The sequence below is a fragment of the Macaca mulatta genome, chromosome 16 (assembly GCF_049350105.2).
Source record: "Macaca mulatta isolate MMU2019108-1 chromosome 16, T2T-MMU8v2.0, whole genome shotgun sequence".
NCBI lineage: Eukaryota > Metazoa > Chordata > Mammalia > Primates > Cercopithecidae > Macaca > Macaca mulatta.
The window spans coordinates 61,878,001-61,896,585 of NC_133421.1; the positions used below are offsets into that span (position 1 = coordinate 61,878,001).

Here is an 18,585-nt window from a genome sequence, read left to right on the forward strand (position 1 = left end):
TAAAGGCAGGACGACATGATAAATTTATGACATACTGAGTTTGAACAGCTTGGTGGAATGCACTTGGCTATTGGGGTCCAACACAGACCTGGGCTGGAGCTCTGGTCGTGAGTAATAAACAGACATGGTGGATACGCTACAGAGGTATATGGGATTGCTCTAGTAAAGTGCATCAAGACAGAAGAGAAGGCTGGGACAGAACCCTGGAAAACAACCACATTAAAAAGCAGAATTGAGCAAGACGAGCCTGCAGAGGAGAATGAAAAGAAGTAACCAGAGAGGTAGGAGGGAAACCAGGAAAGTATAATTATCATAGAAACTAAGAGAATAAAAGGCCTCAAGAAGGATCAATAGTGCCAGCACTGCTGAGAGATCAAGTAAGATAAGGACTGAAAAGTGCTCAGAGAATTTGAGCAATGCAGAGGTTACAGGAGACCACGGAGAGAGAGCATAAGTAGAGGACGGCAACAGAGCCTGACGAGAATGGCTTCAACAGAGAACAGGAAGGAAGTTGGAGCAGTGAGTGAGTAAACTCTTCCAAGTGTGGCATAGACTAGCAGAAATTGGAAGTAGACATGCAGTGGGAGTTTTTAATGGTTGTTTTCAAAAATGAGAGCAACTTGAACACCTTTCAGTGCTGGTGGAAGGAGCCATTTACTTTACAGGCAGAGGTCAGTCTCCACAGAACATCGTCTCTCAGAAAGAAAGGAGAAGGACTGCAAGTGCATATTGTGAGGGGTAGTCTTAAACCAGGGGAGGGATGCTTCCCCGACTTTAATGGGAAAGAAAGATGGTTGTCAATACAGGCAAGTTCCTGCTTTGGTGGCTGGAGGCTGATAGATCTGATAGTTTCTCTTTTCCCTTTGAAGGTGGAGAAGAGGTTGTCAGAAGCAACAAGAGTTTGAAGAGGGGAGATATTAGATATCATGATTCTATGATAATTATATGCACCCAGAGATAAAAAGATCACCAGATAATGCTAGGGACTCTGAATTTTCCATATCACGAATCTGGTTTTATTTCTTTTATTTTTCCTAATAGAACTCAGCAACCAGGTGTACAAATAAGCAGTTAGCTCTATGGTACCCCAAATCCAATTGAACTGGAATATGTGATATTTCCCATTCTTAAAATTGCATTCTGGGCCGGGCACGGTAGCTCACACCTGTCATCCCAGTGCTTTGGGAGGCTGAGGTGGGTGGATGACAAGGTCAGGAGCTCAAGACCAGCCTGGCCAACATAGTGAAACCCCGTCGCTACTAAAAATACAAAAATTAGCTGGGCGTGGTGGCGCATGCCTGTAGTCCCAGCTACTCAGGAGGCTGAAGCAAAAGAATCACTTGAACCCAGAAGGTGAAGGTTGCAGTGAGCTGAGATCTCACCACTGCACTACAGCCTGGGTGACAGAGCGAGACTCGGTCTCAAAAGAAAAAAAATTCATTTTGGCCAGGTGCAGTGGCTCACACCTGTAATCCCAGCACTTTGAGAGGCCGAGGCGAGCAGGGATCACGAGGTCAGGAATGAGACCAGCCTGGGCAACATGGTGAAACCCCATCTTTACTAAAAATACAAAAATTAGCCGGGCATGGTGGCATACACCTGTAGTCCCAGCTACTTGGGAGGCTGAGGCAGGAAAATCACTTGAACCCAGGAGGTGGAGGTTGCAGTGAGCCAAGATCGTGCCACTGCATTCCAGCCTGGGCGACAGAGTGAGACTCTGTCTCAACAACAACAACAACAACAACAACAACAAAATTCATTCAATTTTACTTCTTTCAAAAGAAAGACATTTTCTGGTGCTATCAGAAATAGCCCCATACTCAGAGTGGGCACAGTGACTCATGCCTGTAATCCCAGCTCTTAGCAAGGCCGAGGCTGGTGGATCACTTGAGGTCAGGAGTTTGACACCAGCCTGGCCAATATGATGAAACCCCATCTATACCAAAAATATAAAAAATTAGCCAGTTGTGGCCAGGCATGGTGGCTCACGCCTGTAGTGCCAGCACTTTAGGAGGCCAAGGCAGGTGGATCATCTGGGGTCAGGAGTTCAAGACCATCCTGGCCAACATGGTAAAACCTCGTCTCTACTAAAAACACAAAAATTAGCCAGTTGTGGTGGCGCGTGCCTGTAATCCCAGCTACACGGGAGGCTGAGGCAGGAGAATCGCTTGAACCTGGGAGGTGGAGGTTGCAGTGAACCAAGATTGCACCACTGCACTCCAGCCTGGAAGACAGAGCAAGACTCTGTCTTTAAAAAAAAAAAAAAAAATTAGCCAGGTGTGGTGGCATGCACCTGTAATCCCAGCTACTCAGGAGGTTGAGACAGGAGAATTGCTTAAACCTGGGAGCAGGAGGTTGCAGTGAGCTGAGATCTTGCCACTGTACTCCAGCCTGGGCAACAGTGCGAGAGTCCATCTCAAAAAAAGAAAAAAAAAAAAAAAATAGCCCTTTACTCTTCAACATCTGTTGTGCTTTTGAGAAGCTTTTCTGTATTCGAGGAGCTGCATCCTCACCCTGTGATAACTCCTTAAACTCTCTTTTAAACCTTCTCATCCTCTTTCTTGTTTGCTCCTCTCTCTGACTAGCCTGTCATTATGAATGTGCCTGTCACCTCTCACCTGTGTGAGGGAAGGAATCTAATGTTTAGGGCACCTACTATGTATCAAACACGTTCAGTTGTTTTTACTTCAGTGATGCAATTTACATCCCCACAAGATAGAAGGGAGATATTATCCCTACTCTCACAGACAAAGAAGCTAAAGCTAGGAGAACCTAAGGTCATGTGACTACTAAATGACCAAGCGAGGATTAGATCTCAGTCTGTCTGACTCCAAAGCCCATTACTCTGCTGTAAGCTCCCAAGGAGGAAGCAATCTTCTGATTCATCATTATATACCTCATGGGAACTCAAACAGCACTTTGCACATAGAAGATGCTTGATAAATATTATTGATTTGAACTATGACTTGACCCCTTGAATATCTTTAGTGTTCTGGCAATTTAACGTGTGCCTAACTCTAAGAAGCTATACCATTCGGCTTGGTTTAAAAAAAAATGCTCTTTAGGTTCAGCAAGGGCATCAAATGTGCTAACTTTACAATGTAGACAGGAAGATGGCAAAATGAAAGTGCTTGCTCTCTTCCTCTAGATGACTTTTTTAAATTTAATAATCCCATCAGGGAAGTTAACAGTTCACAGTGATAATGGCAACAATGAAACCACCAAACAGAATCTCCCATGCAATCACTAGAATAAACTAGCAGAAGCATGAACAAATTCTAACTGACGCGTCCTCTTTTCACTTTTCAGGAGTATAACATGTATGGCTGGTGGGTGGGAGAACTGAACAGCCTCATTGGGATTGTTCCGAAGGAGTATCTCACCACTGCCTTTGAAGTGGAAGAAAGATGAAACCCAGGTATCAGATCCATTGCCAATGAACTGCCTAATAGTTGAGTGGAACTTGTTGGCCACTACTTTGTTTCTCTGAAAGATGAGAGTTGCCAGTGAAGTAGCTTTTCTTCATTTCTCATACTAATGCTTGTGATTTACCACTGATGGAAAGAAAATGCCTCTGGAATTGTTTTTTTCTTAAATTTGTGGACAGTGTCACTTAGGATAAGGTTCAACTAAAAGCAACTTAAAATCTAAACTAAAAGTGACTTAATACGGAAGGCCAGGCACGGTGGCTCACACCTGCAATCCCAGCACTTTGGGAGGCCAAGGTGGGCAGATCACCTGAGGTCAGGAGTTCAAGACCAGCTTTACCAACATAGTGAAACCCCATCTCTACTAAATATACAAAAAAAATTAGTCAAGTGGGGTGGCGGGCACCTGTAATCCCAGCTACTGGGGAGGCTAAGGCAGGAGAATCACTTGAACCCGGGAAGCGGAGGTTGCAGTGACCTGAGATCGCACCACTGGACTCCAGCCTGGGCAACAAAGTAAGATTCCATCTCAAAACAAACAAACAAACAAACAAATTAATACAGAAATGTATTTTTCTCTTCTGTAAAAATCTAGAGGTAAGTGGTCCAAGGTATCCAGTCCCAGGTACATTTTCTTTTTGTTCTTCTCTGTGTGCCCAACATTCCCAAGGTTACCTCATGGCCAAGACAGATGCTCCAGTTCCAGCCATCCTGTCTGCAACCTACACAGCACATCAGGAAAGATAAAAGGAGAAGGTCAGGCCAGGCACGGGGGCTCACGCCTGTAATCCCAGTACTTTGGGAGGCCAAGGCGGGCGGATCACGAGGTCAGAAGTTCAAGACCAGCCTGGCCAACATGGTGAAACCCCGTCTCTATTAAAAACACAAAAAATTAGCCAGGCGTGGTGGCACGCGCCTGTATTCCCAGCTACTCAGGAGGCTGAGGCAGGAGAATCACTTGAACCCAGGAGGCAGAGGTTGCAGTGAATCGAGATCAGGCCATTGCACTCCAGCCTGGGTGACAGAGCAAGACTCCGTCTTGAGAAAGAAAAAAAAAAAAGAGAGAGAGAGAAAAGCATACTCTCTTCCTTTAAGGGCACTTCACAGACGTTGCGCACATACCTCCTTTCACATTCCATGGGCCAGAAGTTGGAATATATGGACACAGCAAGCTGTAAAGAAAGCTTATAGCCCTGTGTCCAGCTTAGAATTGAGAGATTCATGATTAAATACAAAGGGAAGAATGGATATTGGGATAAAACTGGGAATTTTTGCCACAGGGATGGATCTAGGTTTATCCCCAGCTCTCAAACCCAGGGCACCATTTCCCCAAAATGCCCACATATTGTAATATGACTGACCAAGATTAGGAATCCAATACGAGGATTCCTACGGAACGTAATCAAATTAACTTTTAAGTAATAGAGAATGTGATTTGCAGGGCCAGGCACCGTGGCTCACACCTGTAATCCCAACACTTTGGGAGGTCAAGGCAGGAGGATCACTTGAGATCAGGAGTTTGAGACCAGCCTGGGCAACATAGTGAAACCCCATTTCTACAAAAAAAAATTTTTTTTTAAATTAGCCAAGTGTGCTGGTGCACGTCTGTAGGCCCAGCTACTTGGGAGCCTAAGGTGGGAGGAATGCTTGAGCCCAGGAGGTTTGAGGTTACACTTAGCCATGACTGCACCACTGCACTCCAGCCTGGGTGAAAGAGCAAGACCCTGTCTCAAAAAAAGAAAAAGAATAGGTTTGTGTTTTATTAGCAAGAACCACATTGTGTTTCAAAATAGTTGGGGTGGGTGCTTGGTTTGGGTGGAGTAATAGTGAGAGCCACTTTGGTGCAGAGCGGGTTTCGGTTAGAATTAAGATGCTGATGGAGGGCCCCCAAGACCAGCATGTTGTCACCAGCTCCATCTTCTGGCCTGAAATAGGAGCAATCATCATTGCTGGGGGTAAAGAATGGCATCTGTGTGACAGTGATACAAACAGTCCTTGGAGTCCAGACCAGAGCCCACTCTAGTGTGCAGCAGCAGCTGAGTGAATTCATTTAGGAAAATACATAAAGGATAGATCTTATTCTCCAATGCCCTTGTACAACCATACAACAACAGCTCAGGCCTGTCACTCAAGGTTTGACTTTATGATTTTCCTGACGAAGACTGTTTCATGGCCACAAGTGTAGAGAGTTGGAATTTTTCTGTCAAATCTAAACAAATCCAGCCAGCCAGGCACGGTGGCTTACGCCTATAATCCCAGCACTTTCGAGGCCGAGGCAGGTGAATCACTTGAGGTCAGGAGTTCGAGACCAGCCTCACCAACATGGTGAAACCCCATCTCTACTAAAAATACAAAAATTAGTCACGCATGGTGGCGGGCACCTGTAATCCCAGTACTTAGGAAGCTGAGGCAGGAGAATCACTTGAACTTGGGAAGCGGAGGTTGCAGTGAGCCAAAATCGCGCCATTGTACTCTAGCCTGGGTGACAGAGAGACTCCATCTCAAAAAAATAAATAAAAATAAAAAACGGCCGGGCGCGGTGGCTCAAGCCTGTAATCCCAGCACTTTGGGAGGCCGAGACGGGCGGATCACAAGGTCAGGAGATCGAGACCAGCCTGGCTAATACGGTGAAACCCCGTCTCTACTAAAAAATACAAAAAACTAGCTGGGTGAGGTGGCGGGCGCCTGTAGTCCCAGCTACTCGGGAGGCTGAGGCAGGAGAATGGCGTAGACCCGGGAGGCGGAGCTTGCAGTGAGCTGAGATGCGGCCACTGCACTCCAGCCTGGGGACAGAGCGAGACTCCGTCTCAAAAAAATAAAATAAAATAAAATAAAAAAAATAAAATAAAATAAAAAACAAATTCACCCTTTTTCACTCTGTCATTTATTTGTTTATCTCTTCACTGTCTTTGGCCCAACAAATCTACTTCTAAGAATTTATCCGGCCAGGTGCAGTGGCTCACGCCTGTAATCCTAGCACTTTGGGAGGCCAAGGGGAGTGGATCACGAGGTCAGAAGTTCAAGACCAGCCTGACTAACATGGTGAAACCTCATCTCTACTAGAAATACAAAAATTAGCCAGGCATGGTGGCGGGTGCTGTAATCTTAGCTACTCAGGAGTCTGAGGCAGGAGAATTGCTTGAACTCGGGAGGCGGAGGTTGCAGTGAGCCGAGATCATGCCACTGCACTCCAGCATGGGCAACAGAGCAAGATTCTGTCTCAAAAAAAAACACAAAAAACAAACAAAAAACCGACTTTATCCTATTGGCCATTTTTTGTTTGGGTAAAAAAAGAAAAAAAAAGAAATTATCCTACAGCTATACTTGCACACATGCAAAATGATAGGCATATAAGGTTCATTATAATAGCAAACACTTGGAAATGACCTAAATGTTTAATAGAGAACTAGTCAAATAACTATAGTACATTCACAGAACTGAATATTATGCAACAGTAAAAAAGAAAGGGAAACTGTATGGAATACATTCTGAGATATGTTGGTAAGTTTAAAAAAATAAAGCAGCAGCCGGGCGCGGTGACTCAAGCCTGTAATCCCAGCACTTTGGGAGGCTGAGACGGGCGGATCACGAGGTCAGGAGATCGAGACCATCCTGGGTAACACAGTGAAACCCCGTCTCTACTAAAAATACAAAAACTTAGCCGGGCGAGGTGGCAGGCGCCTGTAGTCCCAGCTACTCGGGAGGCTGAGGCAGGAGAATGGCGTGAACCCGGGAGGCGGAGCTTGCAGTGAGCTGAGATCCGGCCACTGCACTCCAGCCTGGGTGACAGAGCGAGACTCCGTCTCAAAAAAAATAAATAAATAAATAAAGCAGCAAAGAATGGGAGCCAAATGTGCCCCATTTGTATAAAAAGGGACTGGAGATTATATATACCTATTTGTTTATATTTGTATGGGATATTTCTGGAAGGAGACACAAAATGATAACATGGTTGCCTCCAAGGACAGAGAAACTGTGAGACAGGGTAGTGGGGAAAACATTATGCTCTGTGCCCTTTAATATGTCTATATTTTGAATCACAAAAGCAAATTTATGTATTTTTTCTCCTTTAGGAAATATATTCTTCCCCTCTACTGCCTTTATGAGGAAACTGATCATCAAAAGTTCCCACTCCCTATTTCTGCCACCTCACCAACGCCTTGGACTCCTCCCTTTGCTGAAGAGACCCAAGTCTCTGACACCTCAGAGTGACTGTAAGCTACCAGAAAGACAAGTGGGAAGAGGTACATTCATCAAACCTGTTACTAAACCAGCCTAGTCATAGCTCATCCCCATCTCTAAATGTGTCCACACATCCACATCTGCCTTTTCCACAAGCTTTTCACAAAGGTGAGAGAGAAGGAAACCTTGGGAGGAGGACATTGCTGGTTGTTCTGGCTGGTTTGAAAAGCACAAATAAACTTGAGATGTGTTTCCTTGTCATGTGTGATGATGTTGAGCTCCTTTTTGTAAAACGATATCAATATGTCAGCTCTGGGCATTTTCACCAACTCCCAACAAAGTGGGGACAGCATGAGAGAAAACAAAAGCCCAGAGAAAAAAGGAGACTTGGAATTGTCTTTCAGAGTAGAATCTTCTCTGGAATCCATGTCCGTTATTTATTTTTTGTCTTTTTCTTTTCTTTTTTTTTTTTTTTGAGACAGAGTCTTGCTCTGTTGTCTAGGCTGGAGTACAGTGGCATGATCTTGGCTCACTGCAACCTCCACCTCCTGAGTTCAAACAATTCTCCTGCTTCAGATTCCCGAGTAGCTGGGATTACAGGCACCCACCACTACACCCGGCTCATTTTTGTTTTTTTGTTTGTTTTTGAGATGGAGTCTCAACTCCGTCACCCAGGCTGGAGTGTAGTGGCACAATCTTGGCTCACTGCAACCTCCCCCTCCCCGATTCAAGCGATTCTCCTGCCTCGGCTTCCTGAGCAGCTTGGATTACAGGGGTACACCATCACACCCGGCTAATTTTTGTATTTTTAGTAGAGACAGGGTTTCACCACGTTGGTCAGGCTGGTCTTGAACTCCTGACCTCAAGTGATCCACCAGCCTCGGCCTCCCAAAGTGCTGGGATTACAGGCATGAGCCACCGCGCCCGACCAATTTTTGTATTTTTATAGAGTTGGGGTCCCGGCTGGTCTCAAACTCCCGAGCTCAAGTGATCCACACACCTCAGCCTCTGAAAGTGCTGGGATTACAGGCATGAGCCACCGCTCCCACCCAGCTACATGGTTTTTTTCCTATGTGCTGAATCTCCAAAATGAGACAGAACCAGAAGCAAGGCCTTGGAGTCAGCACATTGAAGAGTTCCTCTTCAGGCCTCGGGTTAGTTAACAACCCATGTGTCCTGCACTACAACACCTCTCGAGTAGGAGCTGAGGAAATGCTCTGAGGAGGGCTCAAGTATGGATACAGGGCTCCCTGTTCCCCTTTCCTGTTGTCTGTACCTAGCACTCAGGTTACCTGCACGTTAAAAGGCAGCAAAACATAGTGATTAACAGCATAACATCTGCAACCAGACAGCCTGGGAATAAATCTCAGTTCCCTGTCTACTGTGCTCTATGGAGCAAGTTATTTGACCATTTATACCTCAGTTTCCTCACCTTAGAAGGGATATACTCTATTCACTGTATCATTAGGTGATTAGGAAGATTAAATGATTTAACATGTGTAATGGTACTTGGAACAATGCCTGGCACATACTAACGCTCAATAAGGGTAGCTGCTATTGTTGCCTGATTCTCTACAAGAGAAATTTTGAAAGACAGGCAACTGGCCGGGCACAGGGGCTCACGCCTGTAATCCCAGCACTTTGGGAGGCTGAGGCGGGCAGATCACGAGGTCAGGAGTTCGAGACCAGCCTGGCCAACATGGTGAAACCTCGTCTCCACTAAAAACACAAAAATTAGCCAGGCATGGTGGCGCGCACCTGTAATCCCAGCTACTCAGGAGGCTGAGATAGGAGAATCGCTTGAACCCAGGAGGCGGAGGTTGTGGTGAGCCAAGATCATGCCACTGCACTCCAGCCTGGGTGACAGAGTGAGACTCCATCTCCAAAAAAAGAAAAAAGAAATCCCTGTTCAGAGAAGCCCTGGATTGGTGGGAGCCTGCCTCTCCTCTGTAATGACCACGTTGCAGCACTGGAGTAAGACGCCCATCTCACATCACAAGAGAGAAACCAGGGGGCAAACAAGGATGTCAGTGGGCTCTAACTTTCTCAAAAAAAAAAATAGATCTTATACCTAATTATTCATTTCCAGATTATCTGAGCCAAGAGTAAAAAGAAGAAAACCGTTTTGTGTATGATGGATAATTGCATGGAATGAAAAGGGGAAATTTTAGGTTTAGGAGGAAAAAAAAGCCAAGTGAGATAAAGGCAATATAGAAGTGTCCTTAACGTCCCCCCGCGCTTCACACAGAGTGCTAAAGGAGGAGGAACCACTAGGTGGCAGCATATGAGCAGGTGAACCAAAGAAAACCAACTGCCTCCGGTTTTAGGGGCCTTTGCACCAATACCATCCCACAGGTAAGGACAATGGGCGCTATTCTAAAGTGTTTAATAGAGGGAGCAAACACAAACCCTTCTATACTCCTCCTTTGCCACCCACCTCTCCCCTACTCCCCCATCCTCTGCCCATCCTTCCCTGGAGACCCCGGGACCCAAACCTGAAAAGCTGGGTGGCTAAGAGGCCAGAATATCATCGTGCCACCACTCTGTGGCTGAAAGACATCAGAAAAGGGGATACCAGAAGAGAAAGGGCAGGGATCTGCAACAGGATAAGAGGCTGAAAAAGGAAAAGGTCAGCTGGGTGCGGTGGCTCATGCCTGTAATCCCAGCACTTAGGGAGGCCAAGATGGGTGGATCACGAGGTCAAGAGATCAAGACCATCCTGGCCAACGTGGTGAAACCCTGTCTCTACTAAAAATATAAAAATTGGCGGGGCATGGTGGCGCACGCCTGTAGTTCCAGCTACTCAGGAGGCTGAGGCATGAGAATCGCTTGAACCTGGGAGGCAGAGGTTGCAGTGAGCCAAGATCACATCACTGCACTGCACTCTAGCCTAGTGACAGAGCAGGAAAAAAAGAAAAAGAAAAAGGTCAAGGTAACTTCTTCACTCCCTGCAGAGTTCAATGCCCTCTAAATCATATGGCCTTTGGCTTCCAGCATTTAAAATAAAATGTCCCTTCTATACCTGTTTCCAAGAGGAAACAACCACTTCCCAAACTACAAAGGTCTTTGGGTACCTCCATACACCCCACGGTAGGCACCACACTCAGATCTCTGGCTCTTCTAGCTGTGAAACTCAGCAGAAAAAGAAATTAGATTGGCCCTAAAGTATATAAACAAGTGACCTCATTGGAAATCTGGTCTGTAGCTGTTCTGGCTGTTTCTGACATTGTTATATGAAAAAAAAAAAAAAAAGGTGGGGGGCTGGATAAAGCATGTTTGATGTGTTGATGAGACAGTCTACAGGCTGATGGACATTCTCTGCTAGGGGACAGTTCTAAAGGAGACTTTTTGGAAGCAGCAGATTCCTACAGTGTTGGAAACTAAACCTCACACAGAAAAATGGCTCCCCACCCAATTAGCCCCCATCTTAGTTAAGGGCTCAGATGGCAACAGGCTAATTAGATTACAGCTCCTCTGTTTGACTCTACTAACCAAATCCCCACCTCACTGCCTGCCACTAACTGGATAACTGGGGCATTAGACCACTTAACTAACCACATTATATGCAGGATGGCTTCTTAATCACCACCAATTGTTCTGGCAAGTGAAATAGGAGAGGGGTGGAGATGAAAGGCTTTTTTCCTTGATTTTATGTAAAGAGAAAATTTAAAAGCTAAAATCCTAAATTTAAGAAGTAAATGTGTAATCATTGACACAGAAGGTACTGACACCCAGTCGATAATCTAACCTGGGGCTGGTACAGTTTGGCCTGAATTGTCCAAGCTGGTATCCAAGAATACTAAATGCTCTGAAGGCAACATTTCAGCTGCATTTCAATAAAAATATGTTTTTCTAGTGTGTTTTCCCTGTCATCCACATAGCAAAATAGCATAGACATTGTTTTGCAATTACTTCAATATTAAATTTTTCCATATGATGGCCTGACATATCTCTTAGAAATCTGTATTTAATTCAAAGCCAACTATATTTTTCTTGATGGTGAATAAAAAATGGGAAAGAGGTGCGAATTCCTATTAAGTCTCATTCCCTAAACCCAGGTTGATTTTGTTTACAACCAGAGTAGCGTCAAAGGTGGGGTTGACAAGGTGCTCTCCCTCCTGTTTGACAGACTTTTTTTTTTGAGACCTAGTCTCCCCTCTGTCACCCAGGCTGGAGTGCAGTGATGTGATCTCTGCCTCAGCCTCCCGTGTAGCTGGGATTATAGGCGCCCACCACTACATCCAGCTAATTTTTGTATTTTTAGTAGAGACAGGGTTTCACCACCTTGGCCAGGCTGTTCTTGAACTCCTAACCTCGTGATCCACCTGCCTCAGCCTCCCAAAATGCTGGGATTACAGGCATGAGCCACTGTGCCCAGCTGAGACAGATTTTTTTTTTCTAAACAGAATATGTAAGGAATTAGCCTTGATCTCAAGTTGCCATTAACCTTTTTTAAGAACCTTAGCTTCCTTAGTTGCACCACCCTGTTTATAACCAGTTAGTATTTGCAAATAATGAAACTGAGGATCTTAAAGCCTGTGATCCCTGGTTCAAAATCACACAAAATCTGCCATGGAAGAAGAAATAAAATGAAAGCCCCTTGAAATTCTCTGTCAGCTGCTTTGCTTATTGACTTACTCGAGTTCTGTTGCAGTTAGACACTTCCAGTGAGACATCTTCAAAATGCACATTTCATGCCAGGGCATCACAATAAAGCAGTGCTGTCACTGCAAAGCACAAGATAATGCACGTTGTTGGGGAGGAAGACCCCTGCCTTTAAAAACCAGTCTGGGAAAGATGGAGTTGAAGAGAAGCAAGAAGAAAAAAAAAAAGGGTTTTTTGTTCGTTTTTTTTAATCTTAAGCACAAAACTCTCAGATGCCAGGGACAGTGGTGCTTTCATCTTTGGCAAAACAAAAACGAAAACCCCTCCCCTCAGGTCTCCCACCAGGAGTGGCTCTGGAAGGATAAATCTTGAATGGCGTTGATTTGTTAACTCCCAGAAGACCAGCAAAATCTGCAGGGCTGAGTTTAAAAAAAAGCAGACCTCTACACAGAGGATTATCTCTGCGACACAGCCCAGTGACTCCAGCTCATTTTCTAGTTTGTGGATTACCATAGTCCCTTGCTTCTTCCCTTCCCTACTGCCCGGCTATTTCATTTCCCATTAGAACTTACCAAGATTGGGTAGGGATTTTGAAATTTATAACTAAAAAGATTCTTCTTTTTCAAGGGATTTGAATTAGTCTCTCTTTTTCCCTATAAAAAACTAACTGTTCAGAAAACATGCTGTTTTTCTCCTCTGTATGAATTGATGACCATTCTTTCGGGTTCCATTAATGATATATTTTAAGATTTAGCCCATGCTGTACAAAAATCTTTTATAAATATAATGGCCCCCCAAAATACTGCCACATCAGAGGAAACTAAGGTACAATTAACAAAGTGATCGTATAATTTATTCCCCAAAGGAAGACATTTTTGAGAGTGAAAGGGGAGTTAATGATGATGCCAAGACGGCAGGTGTAAACTGGGAAGTGTGGTCATGCTAAAAATAAGGCAAAATGAGGTGCCCAGTCACCTGGGGAGTGGACGGTAGAGAAGGATGACCTCGCTTTCCTGGTATGAGGCTTGGCTATGTCCCTACTAATGAAGTCCTCTCCCCTGCAGGCCTGGTTTCTAGGCAGACTCTGCCAACTGGGCTTTCTTTTCCTGATGCCCCGGCATTCTGAGGGGCCTGATGTCTCTGGCATCGAGCCACCTGTGGGGCTGGCCAGCTGTCAGCGGCTGTGTGCATTCAGTTCCCTCGTGGGGTTCCATCACAGTCCACCACCCCTCCAACTGGCAAAGCACCACTGAAGGAAGCATTTTTGTGGCACTGGGCAATAGTATGCCACTTCCTTGCCTCCTGTGACAGAAGTGTTCCAAGAGGCTTCTAGTGCTGGTCCTCAAAGAGGGCATCTGGTTCCACTGTAGACACTCGCAGCCTGATGGTGAGCAGCTGGTCACCTTTTGTCCTCCACATCCCATCATGGAACAGGAAACAGGCTACAGACATTTCCCTTTTCCACACCATCAGACATGCCCGCATTACTGTGCTGTGAGTCACCAAGGTGGCATATGCACACCACCAGCCCCAAGGACGTGTCATGAACTATTTCACCTCTGGAAAAGCATGCAGCATCTGGAGATTTAAGTTCATTTCTTCAACATCTCCACATTTACGGTACCAGAACTTGGAGCCAACTACTTCACTCTGTTAGCGCAGGGTTTCTCAACCTCAGCATTATTCATATTTTAGGCCAGATAATTCTATGTTGTTGGGAGCATTGTAGGATGTTCAGCCACATCCCTGGCCTCTACCTACTAAATGCCAATGGCCTCCCCTACCCTACCCCTGAGCTCTGACCACCAAAAATATTTCTAGGCACTGCCTAATATCCCCTGGGGGCAAAAATCTCCCCTGGTTGAGAACTGGTGTCTCAGGGCATTTGGGGTGTGCTTAGCACAAAGCACAGAGAAACTGCCCCGCCTTCTAGAAGTTTGTGCTTGAGCCGCTGGATTATAGTGATAGAGATTACAGCTAGGTTGAGAAGATACAGCATTTAAATGCCACAAATCCCTCAGGGCTTAAAAACCCTTTGCTCTGCCTTTAAGATTTGCTCACCTGCGCTGCTGCATATTTGCACTACAATGTGTTGGAATGAGCAAGACCATACTTGCCGGTTCAGAGCTGCATTAGTCTCTCTCATGTCTTGACCCCTGTGCTTACATCACAGGGCATGTTTCCCTTTTCTGTGACAGAAATCTAAAAGAGGAGCGCTGAAACTCTCACTTAGGACCAAGTCAAATGCTGTGTACTTCAAATCAAGAAACACCACGCAGAAGGCAGCCGCAGATGACAGGGTTCAGTTCCGGTTCCCTCCTCAGTGCACTGGTGGGGCTGGGGCCACGCAACATGCTTTGTGTGTGTTGACTACGGTCCCCAGGCAGAAGTGGGCAGATTCAGACAGATTACCATCTCTCGGCTGTGATTTTCCTGGTCCTTCGTGTTCATTTATGGGAAAGTTTTCTCATACAAAATGACTCCCAGGAGCTCTGTCCAGAACCAAAAAATAAATAAAACAAAAACGCAACCAAAAACCACACTGCCTTCTCAGGAGGCCAAAATAGGAAGTGAGGTCCAGTGCCATTGTTGTCTCTGCCAGCACAGACCAGACAGGAGGGCCATCACTGGCCCTGGTGCCAGCCAGAGCCCTGTCGACGCTGCCTCCCATGGGCCCTGAATCTGAGGCACCTGGAAGGGTTATTAGCAGGATTGGAACTCATCCCTCTGCTGGGACCAGATCATAATTACAGTAATTTTCTAACAGAGCTCGGCAGTAGGACTGTTTAATCAGCATCTGACTCCCTTGTGCTCCCAGCCCTCATTACTCAAGGAGAGGAGTGGGATGCCTCTTAAAGAGACAGTGCCCGCCTTTCAGCATTTTGAACAGATGTGCCCTAATTGGTAGAATATATCTAAGTCTCACAGCTTATAGTAGGCAGGCTGCATTGCCTCCAACAAACTGCCTCAGGCTTTCACTGTTCTGGGCCTTCTGCCGGAAGGATCTGGGTCAGGCTGCTGGTGGGCTGGGCTTCCCACACCAACACAGCCACCAGGGAAAGGGACACACACAGGGCTAGAGCACTTACGGGATTCGAACAGGCTGGCCCTTTGTGAACTGATGGTATCAAAGAAAAAGTGCTTGGCTGAAGGACGGGAAGGAGACTTGACAGCCACGCATGAAAAGAAATTTTGGCTGGTGGCTTCCCATAATCCAGAGATTCCAGAAACATCTTGTGTTCCTACCCTTCCAGGGGGAAAAAACCTTATAGACTTACCAGTAGTCTCCTAATTCTCACACCCTAGCTTTACCACCTCTGTTTATTATCTGTGCCCCTTTGGCTACCATGAAAGTATCCCTTCGCTTTTTTTCCTTCTCCTTTGCTTGTGAAAATAGACCAGATCTCCCCTGAACAAGAGAAAAGTAATTATTCACTCTGCTTGAGTCAGGAGCACTCTGTCTCCTAGGAAGTGTAGTTCTTGTTAACATTTTGAGCATAAGTTGTCTGTGTTTATTATATCGAGATTTGAGGTGTCCAGCTTTCCAACTCCAAATCCAGTCATGGCTAAAATAGAAGTGTTTTTTCCCCACTGAGAAGTCATATCTCTAATAAGGCCAGACACAGTGGCCAACACCTGTAATCTCAGCACTTTGGGAGGCCAAGGAGGGCAGATACCCGAGGTCAGGAGTTTGAGACCAGCCTGGCCAACATGGTGAAACCTCATCTCTAAAAAAAATACAAAAATTAGCCAGGCGTGGTGGCAGACACCTGTAGTCCCAGCTACTTAGAAGGCTGAGGCAGGAGAATCACTTGAACCCGGGAGGTGGAGCTTGCAGTGAGCCAAGATCACGCCACTGCACTCCAGCCTGGGCAACAGAGCGAGACTCCATCTCCAAAAAAAAAGTATAGTGGCTAAGAACAGGAAAGGGGGAACTCATCGACAGTTTAAAGAAAGGTACTTTAAACCAGACTCTGAGCCTTTTACAGAACTGAGTCCTGCTGGCAGAGGGCCGCCCCTCCAGCTTAGAATCGCTGCCCAGTGCTCCACTAAGGAAGGGGTATGTCGTGCTGCAATGGTTATCTGTTTGGCTTTAGCTGCTTCTCAGCTGGCTGCTCATACGTAAATCCACAGATGCCACTCCAGCCTCTGATTTAATGCTCCTGCAGCCTCAGTGAGGCAGGCCGGGAGCTGGTCTATTCCCCTTTCTACCCCCAACCCCTCCTCACATCAAATCCTTCCAATTCTCACACCACTGTCCACCCCACCCCTAGGGTGTTAAGGATATTCTGCAAGAGCTGAGGCATATAAACAAATTCACATACATGGAACTAACTTAATGCCCAATCAGATTGTTAAAAAGTCATGATCAGGCCGGGCGCCGTGACTCACGCTTGTAATCCTAGTACTTTGGGAGGCCGAAGCAAGCGGATTACTTGAGGTCAGGAGTTTGAGACCAGCCTGGCCAACATGGTGAAACCCCATCTATAATAACAATACAAAAATTAGCCAGGCGTGGTGGCAGATGCCTGTAATCCCAGTTATTCAGGAGGCTGAGGAAAGAGAATCACTTGAACCTGGGAGACAGAAGTTGCAGTGAACTGAGATCACACCACTGCACTCCAGACTGGGTTACAGAGCAAGACTCCATCTCAAAAGAAAAAAAAGTCATGATCACCTCCCAAGCAAAGCTAACAGAGAGGATAGGAGGTACCCTGGACTCGGTCATATGGATCTAAGGCCTTAGCATGAGAAAACTAAGGACTGTGAAAGAGCTCTGATTTGTGAGGACAATTCTGAAAAGCCCTGCAGGGTTGCTTTTTTTTTTTTCCTTGAATGTAGTGGTAGACTTTTTCTTTTTTGGGGTGGCAGGGGACTTGTCTCACAGAGCTCGGAAAGTATCTCTCATGTGAACATACTCCACCATCATCTAAAAACATGCTTTTTAAAAAACCACACTTGGATGGGCACAGTGGCTCACGCCTGTAATCCAAGCACTTTGGGAGGCCGAGGCAGGTGGATCACTTGAGGTCAGGAGTTCGAGACCAGTCTGGCCAACATGATGAAACACAGTCTCTACTAAAAATACAAAAATTGCCAAGCATAGTGGCTCACACCTGTAATCCCAGCACTTTGGGAGAGTGACGTAGATGGATCATGAGGTCAGGAGATCGAGACCATCCTGGCCAACATGGTGAAACCCCATCTCTACTAAAAATACAAAAATTAGCTGGACGTGGTGGCATGCGCCTGTAGTCCCAGCTACTTGGGAGCCTGAGGCAGGAGAATCGCTTGAACCCGGGAGGCGGAGGTTGCAGTGAGCCAAGATGGCGCCACTGCACTTTAGTCTGGCAACAGAGCGAGACTCCATGTCAAAAAATAATAATAATAAATCAATAAAATAAAAATACAAAAATTAGCCGGGTGAGGTGGCAGGCCCATGTAATCCCAGCTACTTGGGAGGCTGAGGCAGGAGAACTGCTTGACCCCAGGAGGTGGAGGTTGTGGTGAGTTGAGATTGTACCACTGCACTCCAGCCTGGGCGGCAAAGGGAGACTCCATCTCAAAAAAAAAAAAAAAAAAAAATTGAGCTCAGTTTCCTCAATGAAAAAAGGAGCATATACCTACCCTACTTTCCTCGCGAGGCACTGAAAAGGGCCAATAAAATTATGCTTATAAAACTTAGTGTTTTAATGGTAAGAAACCCCCCCACACACAAACACATTTCCTCCCACCAAACAAACAATCCCCACAAGCTTGGAATCAGTCATCCTGGGTTATGGATGACTAGATGTGGGCCATGGAGGTATCTGACAGAAGAAAGGTGACTAAATCAGGACAGAACTTGACTCAAAACTAAATTCTAAACATTTTTATCCTACAAACAGTTCAATGAGCCACTACCCCCAGCTAATCCTCCATCTTTCATAGAGGTCATCAGCCACAGTGGCTAGACCTGGGCACACGCAGGAACAGAGCAAAACAGAAGAGGGGCCTATGGCACTATCTGGATGGAGAGAAAAACTCATGTGTGCTATTTTTCTGATGGCCCTAGGCCTGTATTATTAGAAAAGTGCTTTCCTTCCTAGGACTTCTCCTTCTAAGGCCTATACTCAACTAAGAGAGAGACTGAAAGGAGATGGTGCCTGGCCTTAGATTAACTGAGGTGCTGTTGTATGCACGCTGCTAATGGATCATTAAAAAAGCTGGGAGTCAGAAAAATCACATCCATGTCTTTGAATGGCTCCTGCTGTCCCAGCAGCCTAGCCTGCTGGCAGAACTAGCTGCTGAGCACCAACTCCAGGAAGAAAAGGAGCAAATAGAAGAAGTCCAACCCAGCTTGCTGTTTTTTGGCTGAGTAGGGAATTGA

General features: G+C 45.8%; 1 protein-coding gene across 4 annotated transcripts in view; it reads left to right on the forward strand.

Annotated features, from left to right (window-relative positions):
- Positions 1–18,585, forward strand: part of SKAP1 (src kinase associated phosphoprotein 1) — a 325,743-nt gene that overhangs the window by 295,417 nt on the left and 11,741 nt on the right. For 2 of the 4 annotated variants that reach the window (XR_013406615.1, XR_013406614.1), the window contains exons 12-13: positions 3,310–3,418; positions 7,502–7,672. Coding sequence is in view for 2 of the 4 variants with exons in the window: in XM_015119393.3 (XP_014974879.2) it covers positions 3,310–3,411 (102 nt within the window). In the remaining 2 variants the exon portion in view is untranslated. Of the gene's footprint in view, positions 1–3,309; positions 3,419–7,501; positions 7,872–18,585 lie in introns of those variants that run through there. The other 2 variants (XM_015119393.3, XM_015119395.3) reach the window with 1 other exon arrangement.